General features: G+C 41.1%; 1 protein-coding gene across 1 annotated transcript in view; it reads left to right on the forward strand.

The window, feature by feature from the left end:
- Tnni3k (TNNI3 interacting kinase) overlaps positions 1-19,275 on the forward strand; it is a 311,536-nt gene that overhangs the window by 250,891 nt on the left and 41,370 nt on the right. The window contains 1 exon segment of the mRNA XM_085835372.1: positions 15,014-15,073. Within this exon segment, the coding sequence (XP_085691498.1) occupies positions 15,014-15,073 (60 nt within the window).

The following is a 19,275-nucleotide window of genomic DNA, read 5'->3' on the forward strand; positions in this document are numbered from 1 at the left end:
ACTTCAAAACACCACTTTCACCAATGGACAGATCATGAAAGCAGAAACTAAACAGGGACACAGTGAAAATAACAGAGGTTATGAAACAAATGGATCTCACAGATATCTACAGAACATTTTATCCTAAAACAAAAGGATACACCTTCTTCTCAGCACCCCATGGTACCTTCTCCAAAATTGTCCACATAAATGGTCACAAAACAAGCCTCAACATATACAAAAATATTGAAATTGTCCCATGCATCCTATCAGATCACCATGGACTAAGGCTGATCTTCAACAACAAAATTAATAATAGAAAGCCAACACACACGTAGAAACTAAACAACACTCTTCTCAATGATACCTTGGTCAAGGAAGGAATAAAGAAAGAAATAAAGGACTCTTTGGAGTTTAATGAAAATGAAGCCACAACATACCCAAACTTATGGGACACAATGAAAGCATTTCTAAGAGGAAAATTCATAGCTCTGAGTGACTCCAAAAAGAAACTAGAGAGAGCAAACATTAGCAGAATGACAACACAACTTAAAGCTCAAGAACAAAAAGAAGCAAATTCACCCAAGAGGAGTAGACAGCAGGAAATAATCAAACTCAGGGGTGAAATCAACCAAGTGGAAACAAGAAGAACTATTCAAAGAATCAACCAATCAAGGAGCTGGTTCTTTGAGAAAATCAATAAGATAGATAAACCCTTAGCCAGACACACTAGAGGGCACAGGGAAAGTATTCTAATTAACAAAATCAGAAATGAAAAGGGAGACCTAACAACAAATCCTGAAGAAATCCAAAACACCATCAGATCCTTCTACGGAAGGCTATACTCAACAAAACTGGAGAACCTGGATGAAATAGACAAGTTTCTAGACAGATACCAGGTACCAAAGTTAAATCAAGCTCAGGTTAATGATCTAAACAGTCCCATATCCCCTAAAGAAATAGAAGCAGTCATTAATAGTCTCCCAACTAAAAAAAGCCCAGGACCAGATGGGTTTAGTGCAGAGTTCTATCAGACCTTCAAAGAAGATCTAATCCCAGTTCTTCACAAACTATTCTACAAAATAGAAACAGAAGGTACTCTACCCAACTCATTCTATGAAGCCACAATTACACTGATACCTAAACCACAAAAAGACCCAACAAAGATAGAGAACTTCAGACCAATTTCCCTTATGAATATCGATGCAAAATTCCTCAATAAAGTTCTCGATAACCGAATCCAAGAACACATCAAAACAATCATCCACCCTGACCAAGTAGGTTTCATCCCAGGGATGCAAGGATGGTTCAATATATGGAAATCCATCAACATAATTCAGTATATAAACAAACTCAAAGACAAAAACCACATGATCATCTTGTTAGATGCTGAGAAAGCATTTGACAAAATCCAACACCCATTCATGATAAAAGCCTTGGAAAGATCAAGAATTCAAGGCCCATACCTAAACACGATAAAAGCAATCTACAGCAAACCAGTAGCCAACATCAAAGTAAATGGTGAGAAGCTGGAAGAAATCCCACTAAAATCAGGGACTAGACAAGGCTGCCCACTCTCTCCCTACCTATTTAACATTGTACTTGAAGTCCTAGCCAGAACAATTAGACAACAAAAGGAGATCAAGTGGATACAAATTGTAAAAGATGAAGTCAAAATACTTTTTGCAGATGATATGATAGTATATATAAGTGACCCTAAAAATTCCACCAGAGAACTCCTAAGCCTGATAAACAGCTTCAATGAATTAGCTGGATATAAAATTAACTCAAGCAAGTCAATGGCCTTTCTGTACACAAAGGGTAAACAGGCTGAGAAAGAAATTAGGGAAACAACACCCTTCTCAATAGTCACAAACAATATAAAATACCTTGGCGTGACTCTAACTAAGGAAGTGAAAGATCTGTATGACAAGAACTTCAAGTCTCTGAAGAAAGAAATTAAAGAAGATCTCAGAAGATGGAAAGATCTCCCATGCTCATGGATTGGCAGGATCAATATTGTAAAAATGGCTATCTTGCCAAAAGCAATCTACAGATTCAATGCAATCCCCATCAAAATTCCAACTCAATTCTTCAAGGAATTAGAAAGAGCAATCTGCCAATTCATCTGGAACAACAAAAAAACCTAGGATAGCAAAAACTCTTCTCAAGGATAAAAGAACCTCTGGTGGAATCACCATGCCTGACCTAAAGCTGTACTACAGAGCAATTGTGATAAAAACTGCATGGTCCTGGTATAACGACAGACAAGTAGACCAATAGAACAGAATTGAAGACCCAGAGATGAACCCACACACCTATGGTCACTTGATCTTTGATAAGGGAGCAAAAACCATCCAGTGTAAAAAAAGTCAGCATTTTCAACAAATGGTGCTGGCACAACTGGCTGTTATCATGTAGAAGATTGTGAATTGATCCATTTCTCTTCCCTTGTACTAAGGTCAAATCTAATTGGATTAAAGAACTCCACATAAAACCAGAGACACTGAAACTTTTAGAGGAGAAAGTATGGAAAAGCCTCGAAGATATGGGTACAGGGGAAAAATTCCTGAATAGAACAGCAATGGCTTGTGCTGCAAGATCGAGAATCTATAAATGGAACCTCATAAAATTGCAAAGCAAAACACACGGTCAATAAGACAAAAAGACCACCAACAGATTGGGAAAGGATCTTTACCTATCCTAAATCAGATAGGGGACTAATATCCAATATATATAAAGAACTCAAGAAGGTGGACCCCAGAAAATCAAATAACCCCATTAAAAAATGGGGCTCAGAACTGAACAAAGAATTCTCACCTAAGGAATACCAAATGGCAGAGAAGCACCTGAAAAAATGTTCAACATCCTTAATCATCAGGGAAATGCTAATCAAAACAACCCTGAGATTCCACCTCACACCAGTCAGAATGGCTAAGATCAAAAATTCAGGTGACAGCAGATGCTGGCGAGGATGTGGAGAAAGAGGAACACTCCTCCATTGTTGGTGGGATTGCAAGCTTGTACAACCACTCTGGAAATCAGTTTGGCAGTTCCTCAGAAAATTGGACATAATACTACCAGAGAATCCAGCAATACCTCTCCTGGGCATATATCCAGAAGATGTTCCAACCGGTAAGAAGGACACATGCTCCACTATGTTCATAGCAGCCTTATTTATAATAGCCAGAAGCTGGAAAGAACCCAGATGCCCCTCAACAGAGGAATGGATACAGAAAATGTGGTACATTTACACAATGGAGTACTACTCCGCTATTAAAAGGAATGAATTTATAGAAATTCCGACCCTAATGGATGGACCTGGAGGGCATCATCCTGAGTCAGGTAACACAATCACAAAGGAACTCACAGAATATGTACTCACTGATAAGTGGATATTAGCCCAAAAACTTAGGATACCAAAGATATAAGATACAATTTGGTTTTTTTTTAATTTTTAATATTTTTATTACATATTTTCCTCAATTACATTTCCAATGCTATCCCAAAAGTCCCCCATAGCGCCCCCCACTTCCCTACCCACCCATTCCCATTCTTTTGGCCCTGGCATTCCCCTATATTGGGGCATATAAAGTTTGCAAGTCCAATGGGCCTCTCTTTCCATTGATGGCCAACTAGGCCATCTTTCGATACATATGCAGCTAGAGACAAGAGCTCCGGGGTTCTGGTTAGTACATCATGTTGTTCCAACAATAGGGTTGCAGATCCCTTTAGCTCCTTGGGTACTTTCTCTAGATTCTCCATTGGGAGCCCTGTGATACATCCAATAGCTGACTGTGAACATCCACTCCTGTGTTTGCTAGGCCCCGGCATCGTCTCACAAGAGACAGCTATATTTGGGTCCTTTCAGCAAAATCTTGCTAGTGTATGCAATGGTGTCAGCGTTTAGAAGCTGATTATGGGACGGATCCCTGGATACAGCAGTCTCTAAATGGTCCATCCTTTCATCACAGCTAGGAACTTTGTCTCTGTAACTCCTTCCCTGGGTGTTTTGTTCCCAATTCTAAGAAGGTGCACAGTGTCCACACTTTGGTCTTCATTCTTCTTGAGTTTCATGCGTTTAGCAAATTGTATCTTATATCTTGGGTATCCTAAGTTTTGGGCTAATATCCACTTATCAGTGAATACATATTGTGTGAGTTCTTTTGTGATTGTGTTACTTCACACAAGATGATGCCCTCCAGGTCCATCCATTTGGCTAGGAATTTCATACATTCATTCTTTTTAATAGCTGAGTAGTACTCCATTGTGTAAATGTACCATAATTTCTGTATCCATTCCTCTGTTGAGGGACATCTGGGTTCTTTCCAGCTTCTGGCTATTATAAATAAGGCTGCTATGAACATAGTGGAGCATGTGTCCTTTTACTGGTTGGGACATCTTCTGGATATATGCCCAGGAGAGGTATTGCTGGATCCTCCTGTAGTACTATGTCCAATTTTCTGAGGAACCGCCAGACTGATTTCCAGAGTGGTTGTACAAGCTTGCAATCCCACCAACAATGGAGGAGTGTTCCTCTTTCTCCACATCCTCGCCAGCATCTGCTGTCACCTGAATTTTTGATCTTAGCCATTCTGACTGGTGTGAGGTGGAATCTCAGGGTTGTTTTGATTTGCATTTCCCTGATGATTAAGGATGTTGAACATTTTTTCAGGAGCTTCTCTGCCATTCGGTATTCCTCAGGTGAGAATTCTTTGTTCAGTTCTGAGCCCCAATTTTTAATGGGGTTATTTGACTTTCTGGAGTCCACCTTCTTGAGTTCTTTATATATATTGGATATTAGTCCCTTATCTGATTTAGGATAGGTGAAGATCCTTTCCCAATCTGTTGGTGGTTTTTTTGTCTTATTGATGGTGTCTTTAGCCTTGCAGAAGCTTTGTAGTTTCATGAGGTCCCACTTGTCAATTCTCCATCTTACAGCACAAGCCATTACTCTTCTATTCAGGAATTTTTCCCCTGTGCCCATATCTTCAAGGCATTTCCCCACTTTCTCCTCTATAAGTTTCAGTGTCTCTGGTTTTATGTGAAGTTCCTTGATCCACTAAGACTTGACCTTAGTACAAGGAGATAGGAATGGATCGATTCACATTCTTCTACATGTTAACAACCAGTTGTGCCAGCACCATTTGTTGAAAATGCTGTCTTTCTTCCACTGGATGTTTTTAGCTCCCTTGTCGAAGATCAAGTGACCGTAGGTGTGTGGGTTCATTTCTGGGTCTTCAATTCTATTCCATTGGTCTATTTGTCTGTCACTATACCAGTACCATGCAGTTTTTATCACAATTGCTCTGTAGTAGAGCTTTAGGTCCCTCATGGTGATTCCACCAGAGGTTCTTTTATCCTTGAGAAGAGTTTTTGCTATCCTAGGTTTTTTGTTATTCCAGATGAATTTGCAGATTGCACTTTCTAATTCGTTGAAGAATTGATATGGAATTTTGATGGGGATTGCATTGAATTTGTAGATTGCTTTTGGCAAAATAGCCATTTTTACAATGTTGATCCTGCCAATCCATGAGCATGGGAGATCTTTCCATCTTCTGAGATCTTCTTTAATTTCTTTCTTCAGAGACTTGAAGATTTTATTATACAGATCTTTCACTTCCTTACTTAGAGTCACGCCAAGATATTTTATATTATTTGTGACTATTGAGAAGGGTGTTGTTTCCCTAATTTTTTTTTAAATTTATTTTATGTATATGAGTACAGTATAGCTGTCTTCAGACACACCAGAAGAGGGCATTGGATCCCATTACAGATGGTTGTGAGCCACCATGTGGTTGCTGAGAATTGAACTCAGAACCTCTGGAAGAGCAGTCAGTGCTCTGAACTGCTGAGCCATCTCTCCAGCCCGTTTCCCTAATTTCTTACTCAGCCTGTTTATTCTTTGTGTAGAGAAAGGCCATTGATTTGTTTGAGTTAATTTTATATCCAGCTACTTCACCGAAGCTGTTTATCAGGCTTAGGAGTTCTCTGGTGAAATTTTTAGGGTCACTTATATATACTATCATATCATCTGCAAAGAGTGATATTTTGACTTCATCTTTTCCAATTTGTATCCCTTTGATCTCCTTTTGTTGTCGAATTGCTCTGGCTAGGACTTCAAGTACAATGTTGAATAGGTATGGAGAAAGTGGACAGCCTTGTCTAGTCCCTGATTTTAGAGGGATTGCTTCAAGCTTCTCACCATTTACTTTGATGTTGGCTACTGGTTTGCTGTAGATTGGTTTTATCATGTTTAGGTATGGGCCTTGAATTCCTGATCTTTCCAAGACTTTTATCATGAATGGGTGTTGGATCTTGTCAAATGCTTTTTCCGCATCTAACGAGATAATCATGTGGTTTTTGTCTTTGAGTTTGTTTATATACTGTATTACGTTGATGGATTTCCGTATATTGAACCATCCCTGCATCCCTGGGATGAAACCTACTTGGTCAGGGTGGATGATTGTTTTGATGTGTTCTTGGATTCGGTTAGCAAGAACTTTATTGAGGATTTTTGCATCAATATTCATAAGGGATATTGGTCTGAAGTTTTCTGTCTTTGTTGGGTCTTTTTGTGGTTTAGGTATCAGAGTAATTGTGGCTTCATAGAATGAGTTGGGTAGAGTACCTTCTGTTTCTATTTTGTGGAATAGTTTGTGAAGAACTGGGATTAGATCTTCTTTGAAGGTCTGATAGAACTCTGCACTAAACCCATCTGGTCCTGGGCTTTTTTTAGTTGGGAGACTATTAATGACTGCTTCTATTTCTTTGGGGGATATAGGGCTGTTTAGATCATTAACCTGATCTTGATTCAACTTTGGTACCTGGTATCTGTCTAGGAACTTCTCCATTTCATCCAGGTTCTCCAGTTTTGTTGAGTATAGCCTTTGGTAGAAGGATCTGATGGTGTTTTGGATGTCTTCAGGATCTGTTGTTATGTCTCCTTTTTCATTTCTGATTTTGTTAATTAGGATGCTTTCCCTGTGCCCTCTAGTGAGTCTGGCTAAGGGTTTATCTATCTTGTTGATTTTCTCAAAGAACCAGCTCCTTGATTGGTTGATTCTTTGAATAGTTCTTCTTGTTTCCACTTGGTTGATTTCGCCCCTGAGTTTGATTATTTCCTGCTGTCTACTCCTCTTGGGTGAATTTGCTTCCTTTTGTTCTAGTGCTTTTAGGTATGTTGTCAAGCTGCTAATGTGTGCTCTCTCTAGTTTCCTTTTGGAGGCACTCAGAGCTATGAGTTTTCCTCTTAGAAATGCTTTCATTGCGTCCCATAAGTTTGGGTATGTTGTGGCTTCATTTTCATTGAACTCTAAAAAGTCCTTAATTTCTTTCTTTATTCCTTCCTTGATCAAGGTATCATTGAGAAGAGTGTTGTTCAGTTTCCACGTGAAGGTTGGCTTTCTATTATTTATTTTGTTATTGAAGATCAGCCTTAGTCCATGGTGATCTGATAGGATGCATGGGACAATTTCAATATTTTTGTATCTGTTGAGGCCTGTTTTGTGACCAATTATGTGGTCAATTTTGGAGAAGGTACCATGAGGTGCTGAGAAGAAGGTATATCCTTTTGTTTTAGGATAGAATGTTCTGTAGATATCTTCCAGATCCATTTGATTCATAATTTCTCTTAGTTTCTCTGTGTCCCTGTTTAGTTTCTGTTTCCATGATCTGTCCATTGGTGAAAGTGGTGTGTTGAAGTCTCCCACTATTATTGTATGAGGTGCAATGTGTGCTTTGAGATTTACTAAAGTTTCTTTAATGAATGTGGCTGCCTTTGTATTTGGTGCATAGATATTCAGGATTGATAGTTCCTCTTGGAGGATTTTACCTTTGATGAGTATGAAGTGTCCCTCCCTGACTTTTTTAATGACTTTGGGTTGGAAGTCAATCTTATCAGATATTAGAATGGCCACTCCAGCTTTTTTCTTCATACCATTTGCTTGGAAAATTGTTTTCCAGCCTTTCCTTCTGAGGTAGTGTCTATCTTTTTCTCTGAGATGAGTTTCCTGTAAGCAGCAAAATGTTGGGTCTTGTTTGTGTAGCCAGTTTGTTAGTCTATGTCTTTTTATCGGGGAGTTGAGTCCATTGATATTAAGAGATATTAAGGAAAAGTAATTGTTGTTTCCTGTTATTTTTGTTGTTAAAGTTGGCATTCTGTTCTTGTGGCTGTCTTCTTTTAGGTTTGTTGAGGGATTACCTTCTTGTTGTTTCTAGGGCATGGTTCCTGTCCTTGTATTGGTTTTTTTCGTTTTTATCCTTTGAAGGGCTGGATTCGTGGAGAGATAATGTGTGAATTTGGTTTTGTCGTGGAATACTTTGGTTTCTCCATCTATGTTAATTGAGAGTTTGGCTGGGTATAGTAGCCTGGGCTGGAATTTGTGTTCTTTTAGTGTCTGTATAATATCTGTCCAGGATCTTCTGGCTTTCATAGTCTCTGGTGAAAAATCTGGTGTAATTCTGATAGGCTTGCCTTTATATGTTACTTGGCCTTTTTCTCTTACTGCTTTTAGTATTCTATCTTTATTTAGAGCATTTGTTGTTCTGATTATTATGTGTCGGGAGGTATTTCTTTTCTGGTCCAGTCTATTTGGAGTTCTGTAGGCTTCTTGTATGTTCATGGGCATCTCTTTCTTTAGATTTGGGAAGTTTTCTTCTATAATTTTGTTGAAGATGTTTGCTGGTCCTTTGAGTTGAAAATCTTCATTCTCATCCACTCCTATTATCCGTAGGTTTGGTCTTCTCATTGTGTCCTGTATTTCTTGGATGTTTTGAGTTAGGATATTTTTGCATTTTACATTTTCCTTGATTGTTGTGCCGATGTTCTCTATGGAGTCTTCTGCACCTGAGATTCTCTCTTCCATCTCTTGTATTCTGTTGCTGATGCTCGTATCTATGGTTCCAGATTTCTTTCCTAGGGTTTCTATCTCCAGTGTTGCTTCATTTTGGGCTTTCTTTATTGTGTCTACTTCCCTTTTTAGGTCTAGTATGGTTTTGTTCATTTCTATCATCTGTTTGGATGTGTTTTCCTGTTTTTCATTAAGGACTTCTACTTGTTTGATTAGGTTATCCTGTTTTTCTTTAATGATTTGTAACTCTTTAGCAGTGTTCTCCTGCAATTCTTTAAGGGATTTTTGTGCTTCCTCTTTACTGTCTTCTACCTGTTTACCAGTGTTCCTTAGTATTTCTTTAAGTGTTTTATTAAAGTCTTTCTTGAAGTCCTCTACCATCATCAGGAGATATGCTTTTAGATCCGTGTCTAGCTTTTCCGGTGTGTTGGGGTGCCCTGGACTGGGCGAAGTGGGAGTGCTGGGTTCTGATGATGGTGAGTGGTCTTGGTTTCTGTTAGTAAGATTATTACGTTTACCTTTCGCCATCTGGTAATCTCTGGGGTTAGTTGTTGTTGTTGTTGTCACTGTTTAAAGATTGGAGCAGAAGCTGTGTTCCACTCACCAGCAGTCTCAAAATCCTGTGGTGGGGGTCGTGGGTAGCTGGCGGGTGTCAGCCGACCCTGTGCTCTAGCTACCCCGGTGCTGATCCAGCCTGATGAGGCCTGTGGCCCTACTCAGGCCGGTTTCTGCTTCCCTAACTAATGCAGTCTCAGGTCCCGCGCGCAATTGGATTGGAGCAGAAGCTGTGTTCCACTCACCAGAAGTCTTAAGATCCTGTGGCGGGTGTTGTGGGTAGCTGGCGAGTGTCAGCCGACCCTGCGCCCTAGCTACCCCTGATACAATTTGTTAAACACATGAAACTCAAGAAGAACGAAGACCAAAGTGTGGACACTGTGACCCTTCTTAGAATTGGGAACAAAACACCCATGGAAAGAGTTACAGAGATAAAGTTTGGAGCTGTGACGAAAAGATGGACCATCTAAAGACTGCCATATCCAGGGATCCATCCCATAATCAGCTTCCAAACGCTGACACCATTGCATACACTAGCAAGATTTTGCTGAAAGGTCCCAGATATAGCTGTCCCTTGTGAGACAATGCTGGGGCCTAGCAAACACAGAAGTGGATGCTCACAGTCAGCTATTGGATGGATCACAGGGCCCCCAATGGAGGAGCTAGAGAAAGTACCCAAGGATCTAAAGGAATCTGCAACCCTATAGGTGGAACAACATTATGAACTAACCAGTGCCCCAGAGCTCTTGACTCTAGCTGCATATGTATCAAAAGATGGCCTAGCCAGCCATCACTGGAAAGAGAGGCCCATTGGACTTGCAAACTTTATATGCCCCAGTACAGGGGAATGCCGGGGCCAAAATGTGGGAGTGGGTGGGTAGGGGAGTGTGTGTGTGGGGGAGTGTATTGGGGACTTTTTGGATAGCATTGGAAATGTAAATGAGGAAAATATCTAATAAAAATATTAATTCTAAAAAAAAAGAAATACGAATAAAGGAAGGTTGGCAAGTTGGAAAAAAAATAAAATAGCTTTGATTCTGAAAAAAAAAAAAAAAAAGAGTTTTTTAGTGACATTTTCCAATTCAAGTCCCTGATCATGGCCCTTACACGTTGGGGATGGAGATGTATGTAGAGCCCTGCCTCTTCAAGTGTACGGACTGTGCACTGGCACAAAGCAATGAACAACTGAATGTGAAGATTGATGATTCATGTGGATGAGAGGCACGGCGTGTCACAGGCGAGGGGTGTGTTGGACTGCACAGGTTGAATGCACCAGATGGATGTGGTAAGCTGTACACAGGTTGGGTGTGGCCGGATGGGAATCTGTAGGAGGAAGAGTAGGTCAGGGATCACCCGACAGGTTGCTCTGTGTCTTGGGGAAGACTGCTGAGGACATGGCTTTTCACTTATGCCAATGAGATGGGCTGTGATTACAAGCTTTCACGAGAAGCACTGCTTCATCTGAGGTGCATGCTCACATGATTACCTTGTCTGCTGCTGTCTGGATCATGCTTTTAGAAAGCTGCACTAAGAGAAGAATATTTTAGTAAAGTCAGCAGGACAAGATGTGGCTCTGACAGCAGAGAGATAGGTTGAGGATGAAATTTTTATTTTAATGATATAATTTGACTTGACAAAAGTGAACTCAAACCTATCCAGGAGACAATGATCAATCTACAAGAATAAATAAGACACTGCTCACCTTCAAAATACCTTGTAGCTAGAGGTATTCATATGGATTCACCCAGTTCTGAGAGAGACTAAAATGAATCTAGCAAAAGATGGAGAGCTATTTTATGGAATCACTTACATTCCAAAAGGATGTGTTTTATTAGTTGGAGCTGCAGAGTGTGAAGGTTTTCTCTTAGGCAGACAATTCTACTGTGAGATAATATTCAGAACAAGGCCTTATGATCCATAAATGTGACCTCACTAGGCAACAGAGAATATAGCCTGTGTGTATGTGGTTCAGGGCTTAGGTAGTTCACACAGGATCCTGGAGTCACCTCCCCTAGCATCCCTTTGATTTTGACTGCCTGCTTGTGACAAGCAGGGTTCCAGTATGACCCATGAGATCCTTGCCCATTATACATGTATGTATCACCCCTCTGCAGGGGAATGCACAGAACATGTAGAGACAAGGAGCTGTTCTATCTCTGGTTTTCTTCTGTCTTATCCTAGAGGAAGGTTGTCCTGTGGGGACTATCCTCTCAGGTATAACACAGAGGAATCAGTCAGAGACATGAGCCCATGCTGGCAAGGAGAAAACCACACATCCAGTTTGTGAGCTACCTACATCGAGCACCTTGATTTCAGTGTGATGAGACTCAAGAAAGAGCCAATTAATCTGTGCTGGGCTCATGACCCATAGAAACAACAAGGTAAAACAATGTCTAAAACATACAGTTTGCTAGAGACTCCTAAATCTGGGGTCATTTGTTATACAGTAATGGGCCTTTTATTGCAATGGTTCTGAATTCTGGCCTCTTAATTCTGATTACTCAAACTATAGGAATTTGAATTTCTGTGATGCATTTGGGATATCTAGCCTCAGAATAAATGTTATTACTAAAAAGAGAACAAAGGTTAAGACTTCCTTTGTGTCCTTGACTTGTGGTTCTACATGGTTTGCTCCAGGATCTTCTTTAAAATTTCCCCGTGCTTGCAATGATTATCAGTGGGCAGGTTGATCATGGAGGCTGTAGATTAACTTTGAAGGAGAATCTTTATAACTTCACAGTACACTAGATGCAAACACAGGAAAGAAAGAAGTCACAGGTCGTCTGTGGCTTAGGATCTTAGTAAGTAAACACTGTTGTTATTAACTGAACCAGAAAGGTTAGAGTTCACGTTGTGCTCCATTTTGGCCCTGATTTGGGCCTTGAGGACAATCTGAGCCTGGCTCGAGTTTTGAGAACTTTCTCAGTCACTTCCTTATCAGGGTGACTCAGCAAGACCTGTTTGGCCCTGCCTCTGCCCTGTCATTGCTGACATAGAGCTTTGCCATTGGCCCTGTCAGTCACTCCATATGCTCTGTCACCCTTCCCCAGCTCCTACATCATCTTACCCCACCAAAAATCTCCCTCCCTATGTTCCAAACATAGAGGCTGATGCCATAAAGTTGAGTTCCTGCTTTGACAAGACTCCTGGCTCGGTGTGTTTCTTTTGAGCTGTGGACACTCGCCATCCTGCTCAGCCCCAGAGAGGCCCAGGAGGGACATGGACCACTCTCCTCTCTCCTGGTCCTATGGGCAAGGAGCTGGCAAGTTCATAGCTGGAGAGAAGTGAACCAGAGGTAGAGAGCTGGCACCTGTTTATAGACAAGAGGCTGAGAGGCTGAGTTTATAAACAAACTGACTCAAAATAAAATCATTCTGGGACAACTGAAAATGTAGAGGGAAGGAAGAAAACCAAAGAGCCAATGGCAGAGACAGGGAAAGGTTCAGAGTCAACCAAAAAGACATCTTAGGGACAAAGGAGTGTGCTTAATGCCATGAAAAGTAAGAGGAACAATGAAATATAATATTGAGCTGACCAAAGAGGAGGTATTTGTTCTCCTCTCAAGGAAGATGTTGGCAGAGAAAGTGTGATTGGTGTGAAGGTGTGGGGGTGTTCAAAGACAGAAGGATTAGTCAACTTTTAGGGCATCTTGTGGGTAAAAGTGAGCAAGCCGATGATGAGCAGGGTGGATCCTTGAGCGTCCACATACTAGTTTTATTTTGTTGCTGATTTTTAAATGGGGAAAAACATTGTGCATCTGTAGGCCAGTGGGATGAACACTGTCAAGTAAAGCACACAGTGGAGAGAATTGCTGGCAGAACACGCACACACACCACAGAACACACACATACGGGACAGAGCTAGCTGCAGGTAAAGGTAGGCAAGTCCATCTATCCTCGGGAACAAAAGGGATGAAGGCTATGTGTGGGGAGGAACAGGTGAGTAGAGCGATGCCATCCTGGGAACTACAGAACTAGAAGAGTTTGCACGATGTGACAAAGCATAGGCCAGACTTAAGAGGCTTGCTCAGCAGTGCAAGAGGCCAGCTGCGGTGAATGAGGTCTTAAGATGAGGCTGGCGTCATTTTGAGGAGAATTCAAAGACAAGAAAGGATAAGGAAATTGGGCTTTGTGGGTGAGAATGGTAACAGGAGTGACCAACCAACCGTGGTGAAATATAAGACAAAGAAAGGGATGAGTAAAGCTGGTAAGATACAGGAAGTGGAGAGTTAGATGATGCTATGGTGCCTGAGGACCTATGGAAAGTGTCTCAATGAGAAGGCTTTGTTTTTCCTGATAAGACGACTCGGGAGAACCAGGTATTCAGAGTGTTAGAACTAAAATTCTACAAGTGAGGCACACAAAGGAAGAGACTTGGCATAGACTGAGTAATGTCGGAGGAGGATGGGGAACACGGAAGAACCTCATAGACCTGTTTATGAGACTCGGATAGGACCCAAGAGAGAGTGCCCATGTCAACGGAGAGGGAAAACTCACTAGGGAGAAGGAGACAAGGGGCCTGTAGGCCAGGGTGCTAGGACTTTCAATATGTACAGTAAAGGAACTGAGCATGCAGAGCCTGACTGTAAACCAGTCGTTAAAACACCAAAGAACAGACTGTGTGGAAGAGGTGATAACATGGTGTGCTAAAGGGAGAAACCCTTACAGGCAGCAGCAAGGAAGACACAGCTGCTCACCCACCAACTCAGAGGAGCAGGACTGAGCTCTCCAGCGACGCTCCCATTTGTGCAGGCTCCGGAGCCAACAGTGTCCTCGGGGGAGGAATAGATAGAGAGGGAGAAATTGTTCTGCTACGGTTCTAAATTAGCTGGCTGCTGAGCCCGCACGTTCAATGGGCCTCTCCCCCTCCTGGCAGTGAAACTTTCATAAAAGGAGACGTGGCAGGGTGCAGAGTCCTTAGTATCTGACACAAGGAAACATATTATTTCTTTAAAAGAGACCAACGTTTTCCAAGATTTCAAGAATTTTTTCCTGTATTTCCTCATTTATTTTTATATCCCCTGTGACTTGAACAAGGCTTGAAATATACAACGGACACAATAACCACTTAACCAAACTTATATGGCATTGCAGTTCCTAATAACCAATATCTTCGGTGGCAAGTTTTGAAGCTAAAGCTCTAAATCTGAAAGTAGGGCAGAGTTGAGAGGTCCTTAGTCTGGCCTTGGCTGTCAATAAGAGATGTCATTCCAGAATTGAAGCTGACTACAAAGTGAGGGCCAGGGGTTCTTCCTGGGATGCCCACACCACACTGTAAGGCATCGAGTTGGTTAACAGTTCTCAGCATTCACTTTTATTCTTCTGTTTTGAAGAAGAAACCCTGTCATTTAAAAACATGCAAAGCTAATTAAAGATTTTCCACTATTTCATTATCTGAATGTAGTTCCAAATTCTGAGTTAAAACTCTTATCACAGAAAGACTCAACATCCCTCCATGAACAGTAAATGAACATTCAATTAGCCCTTCAATACAAGTGCATTTTAAATAAAAATATACTTTATTGCTAATCTCATTCTTTACAAATGCAAATACTCAATTTCTCAAACCCAAAGCGTTTCCTTTCTTTTATTCTTAAGGGAGAAAAATAGTCCTTTCTTGTTTTACAGGGAAGACCCGAGTTCTCTGAAGTCGTTAGGAAACTGGAGGAGTGCCTGTGTAACGTGGAGGTAAGAGTCTCACCCTCTGAAGCATCTATGTAGAAGCTCACAACTGCCAAGACATCACAGGTACATGAGGGTCAGACTTGGTCTTAGAAGCTCTGACATGCCAATTACATATACAAATGAAATGAAACAATTCAAGCTGGGTCAATGGGAAGAAGGGTCCAGCAACACCTGCACACAGACACAAAGAAGTCCAGGTTTAACCACAAGTCAAGAAGTATCCACAACTAAACAGTCCCGGGCATGGTAAGGTCCTGGCTGTCATCCCTGTGAGGTTCCTGGGTAATTTCTTAAAGTACATTTCCTCAAGGGTTTGGTAGACAAAGGAAATGGTATGAGAGTCTCTACAATATCCCTGCTAGGGAGGTTACAAAGGCAGTCAGGGAACTAAGTGACATGGCGCTTGAAGACAAGAACTGACTGTGTACTGCATTGCTACGTAGCTGACCAATGATGCCCCTAGGAAAAGCAGACTGCTGCTTCTCTAGGGGCAGAAGCAAATTCATATCAAATTTTGGTGGTTACAAAAATAATCAGGCCAGAGAATGTTTGCAGTCATGCCAAGCTTAAAAATCGGTAAGTTTTAAAAAATGAAAAGATTAAAAGAATGGGGGCTGGAGAAGAGTATCTAAGAGTGTCTATGACTCTATCAGAGACCTAGAATCTAGATCCCAACACCTGTGTCTGGCAGTTCACAATTTTCCATAATTCTTGGCCTCTATGGGCACACACACACATACACACACACACCACCACACAGTGTGTGTGTACATGGGAGTGTCTATTTATTTATTTATTACAAATAAATAAATAAAACAAATATTTAAGATTTGTAAGTATAAGAAGCATATTGGAAGGTAAATATTTAATCTTTTTTTTTCTACAAATTTGTACAGAAGCAGTGAGCCTGCTAGAAAGCTATTGTCCATTTGTGTTCAATACAGAAGAAAGACACTATCTGAAAAAATGCACAAATCCACTGGAAGGCAGAGCCTTTACAGGACACCAAGTGATTGATGCTGAAAATCAGGCTAATGGGAAAAATTACCTTAACATCAAGGAGATGTTTGCTTTAATTTTCTCAATAATTGCCTTAATTTGCTATATGCCTGATCATGAAATAGCATTTAAAAATAGGCAAAGGAGCTAAAACAGGAGCACCCATCCAGAAATAATATCTTTCAAACGCACGGGAAAATATAGGGACCACACACAAGACTGTGGTCCATACGCATGCAGAGGGAAGGGGCAGAGGCCATGAGCCTGCACAACAAATCAGAAAGAGAATCCTTCAGAAACATTTCCTTCCTACAACAAATCCCATCTCGGCATTCCTGAAACCCACTCTATTGGGAAATACTTCCAGGCTTGCAGGCCCCAGTCATTCTGTCTGCTTCTTCACAGAAACTTCTGGAGAGGAAGCCTTTCACTAAAAGGGGGCATTCTTCTGACTTAAATCCTCCCCTCCCTTCCTTTTGGTATGGAAAGTTACGGATATGGGGAGATTAGCTGCTCCTTGGTGTGAGACTTGAGGACTGACTCCTGATAAGGGCATCTTCTAGAGGTCTTGGCTGTTACAAGACACCTTCAGGTCTGAGCTCCAAGAATCCTCCCATGTCACTCACAGACTTTAACCAGACAAGGCTGTTCCTATCCTGGGACAGGATTAGATGGGGATAGGAAGTACCCCATGTGCTGGCTAGTCTTATGTCAATTGGATACACAAACTAGAGTCACTGAAAGAAACCTAAATTGAGAACATTCCTCCAGAAGATCTAGCTGTAAGTCATTTTCTTAATTAGTGATTGATGGGAGAGAGGGGTCAAGCCCATTGTGAGTGGTGCCATCCCTGGGCTGCTTGTCCTACCATCTACATAAAGCAGGCAGGGTGAGCAAGGCAGGAGTAGCTAGCCAGTAAGCAGCACCCCTCTGTGGCCTCGGCATCAGTTTCTGCCTCCAAGTTTCTGCCCTGATTTCCCTCAATAATAAACAGAATATGGAAGTCCAAGCCAAATATACTCTTTCCTTCTTAACTTACTATTTAGTCATAGTGTTTGACTGCAGCAATAGAGACCCTCACTAAGACAAGTTGGAACAAGAAGTGGCACATTGCTGTGACAGACCTGACCATGTTTTGGGGGAGGATTGTGGAAGAATGTTGGCTCTTTGGACTAGAAAAGATGTTGAGTATAAAGAGCTCAGTGAGATGTTCTATGGGAGTTCAGAAAAGAGAAAGAGAATCCCACATTGAGGTACTTATATTGGTGGGGTTTGATATTGCTTTAATTATATTGTGCCTGTGCCCTGGTTCTTCCTTCTTGAAGAAGGTACTTAGTTTAATTTCAATTTTTAAAGGAACCCAATATTGAAAGACTTTGAACTTTTAAAAGGGATTTTTGGATTTTTAGAGAGATTGGATTTTTTTTAAGTGACTGAAATGTTACCGTGTTTGAATTACTAAAGACTGTGGGACTTTTAAAGTTATTCACATTTTTAATGTAAGGTTGTTGGGATAAATAAGAAAGGAAAGGTATGGCTTAGTAGTTATTTGTGTGTCAGGTTGTCATGGGATCAGCTGTGGTGGCTATTCTTATGGCAACTTGACACACAGACTTTTCAGTATTATCTGAAAAGAGGAAACCTACACTGAGAAAATGTCTCCATAAGATCCAGCTGTAGGGCATTTCCTTTACTAGTGATTGATGGGGGAGGGCCCGGCCCATTGTCAGTAGTTCCACTCCTGGACTGCTAGTCCTGGGTTCTATAAGAAAACAGGCTGAGCATCGAGGAGTAGCAAGCCAGTAAGAAGCACTCATTCATGGATGGCCTTTGAGTCATCTCCTGCCTCCAGATTTTTTCCAGGTTTGAGTTGCTGTTCTGACTTCCTTCCATGATGAACAACAATATGGAAGTGTGATCCAAATAAACCCTTTCCTCTCCAACTGGCTTTTTGGTCACTGAGCTGCATTGCAGGTATAGAAACCGTAAATAAGGCAACCCAGAAACAGGGATGATAGATGGAAGGATCTGGCAAACAAGCTTGTTTTGTCACACTAATCAAGACTTCTGGGACACTCTCACCTAAGAAGAGAAGACAAAGCACCTATATGCAAAGAGAGTTCATTGGATGGGTTACACTAATTAATGAGCCAGGCTCTGGGATCTCATATGGCTCTGTCCTCCCCGCTATCCAATTTCTTAGTCAGCCTGACACCAAGGTCAAGGGAGACCTGCTGGTCACACTGGTGATGTGACAATGTTTGAGAGGGTCAGAAAACATTTGAAGGCAAGAATCTATAATATCTTGGAAAATGAAATGACACCACGTGATGAACAAGAATAATTCTGAAAGGAATAACACACTGTTCTTCCCAAAGCCATAGAAACAATAGTAAAAGGATGAACAGGAGACATGGTCTCGAGGTCACATTGTTAGTGCTATAATAAGCTCAGAGGCAGATATAGCATGAGGAGGCTCTCCTATTGCAGAACAAAAGGTCTGACCATTCCTGCTCTGAGATGACCAAATAAAAAAGGACCCAATTGAACTCTAGGTCATTAAAAGAATAATGAAAACTGAAACTAGCATTGTAGTGAAGAGCAATCAGAAGGCTGAATAAGTTAAAATCCTATATTATGAGGAGCATTTGGAGAAACCAAGGATTTTTACCAAAAGTATGAGAAGATCCCATCAGGGTGAGCCCACAGGTTGCTTTCAAAAATCCAAAGGACTGCCAGTTAGCAAAGAGATTGATTTTGTTCTCTTGGGAAAAAAACACTTGCTAGATATTAAACCATGCTTCATCTTACAAAATGGATCTATTCTTACAAAAGTCAATATGATGGTTACTGTTGTCTCCTTGGTAAGATCTAAAGTCACCTGGGAAATGGATACCTGTGCACACCTGTGCCTGATTGTGTTGGTTGTCTTATGTTAATTGCTATGGGAGGATCCATTTTAACACTGGATGACACCATTCCTGGACTGAGATCCTAGTCTGTATAAAGTGGAGAGAATGATCTGAGCAGAATGTGTTATCCCTCTGTTCCCTGCCCATGGATGCAATCTCAGAGCTGCTTCAAGCTCATGCTGCCCTGAATTCCCCACCAAGATGGACTGTATCTTGAACTGTGAGCTAAAACAAACCTTTCTTCTCGCTTAAGTTGCTTTTGTCAGAGTATTTTATCAGAGCAACAAGAAAAGA

This window comes from Mus caroli, unplaced genomic scaffold (genome assembly GCF_978045245.1).
Source record: "Mus caroli unplaced genomic scaffold, Mus_caroli_1 scaffold_3, whole genome shotgun sequence".
NCBI classification, from domain to species: Eukaryota; Metazoa; Chordata; class Mammalia; order Rodentia; family Muridae; genus Mus; species Mus caroli.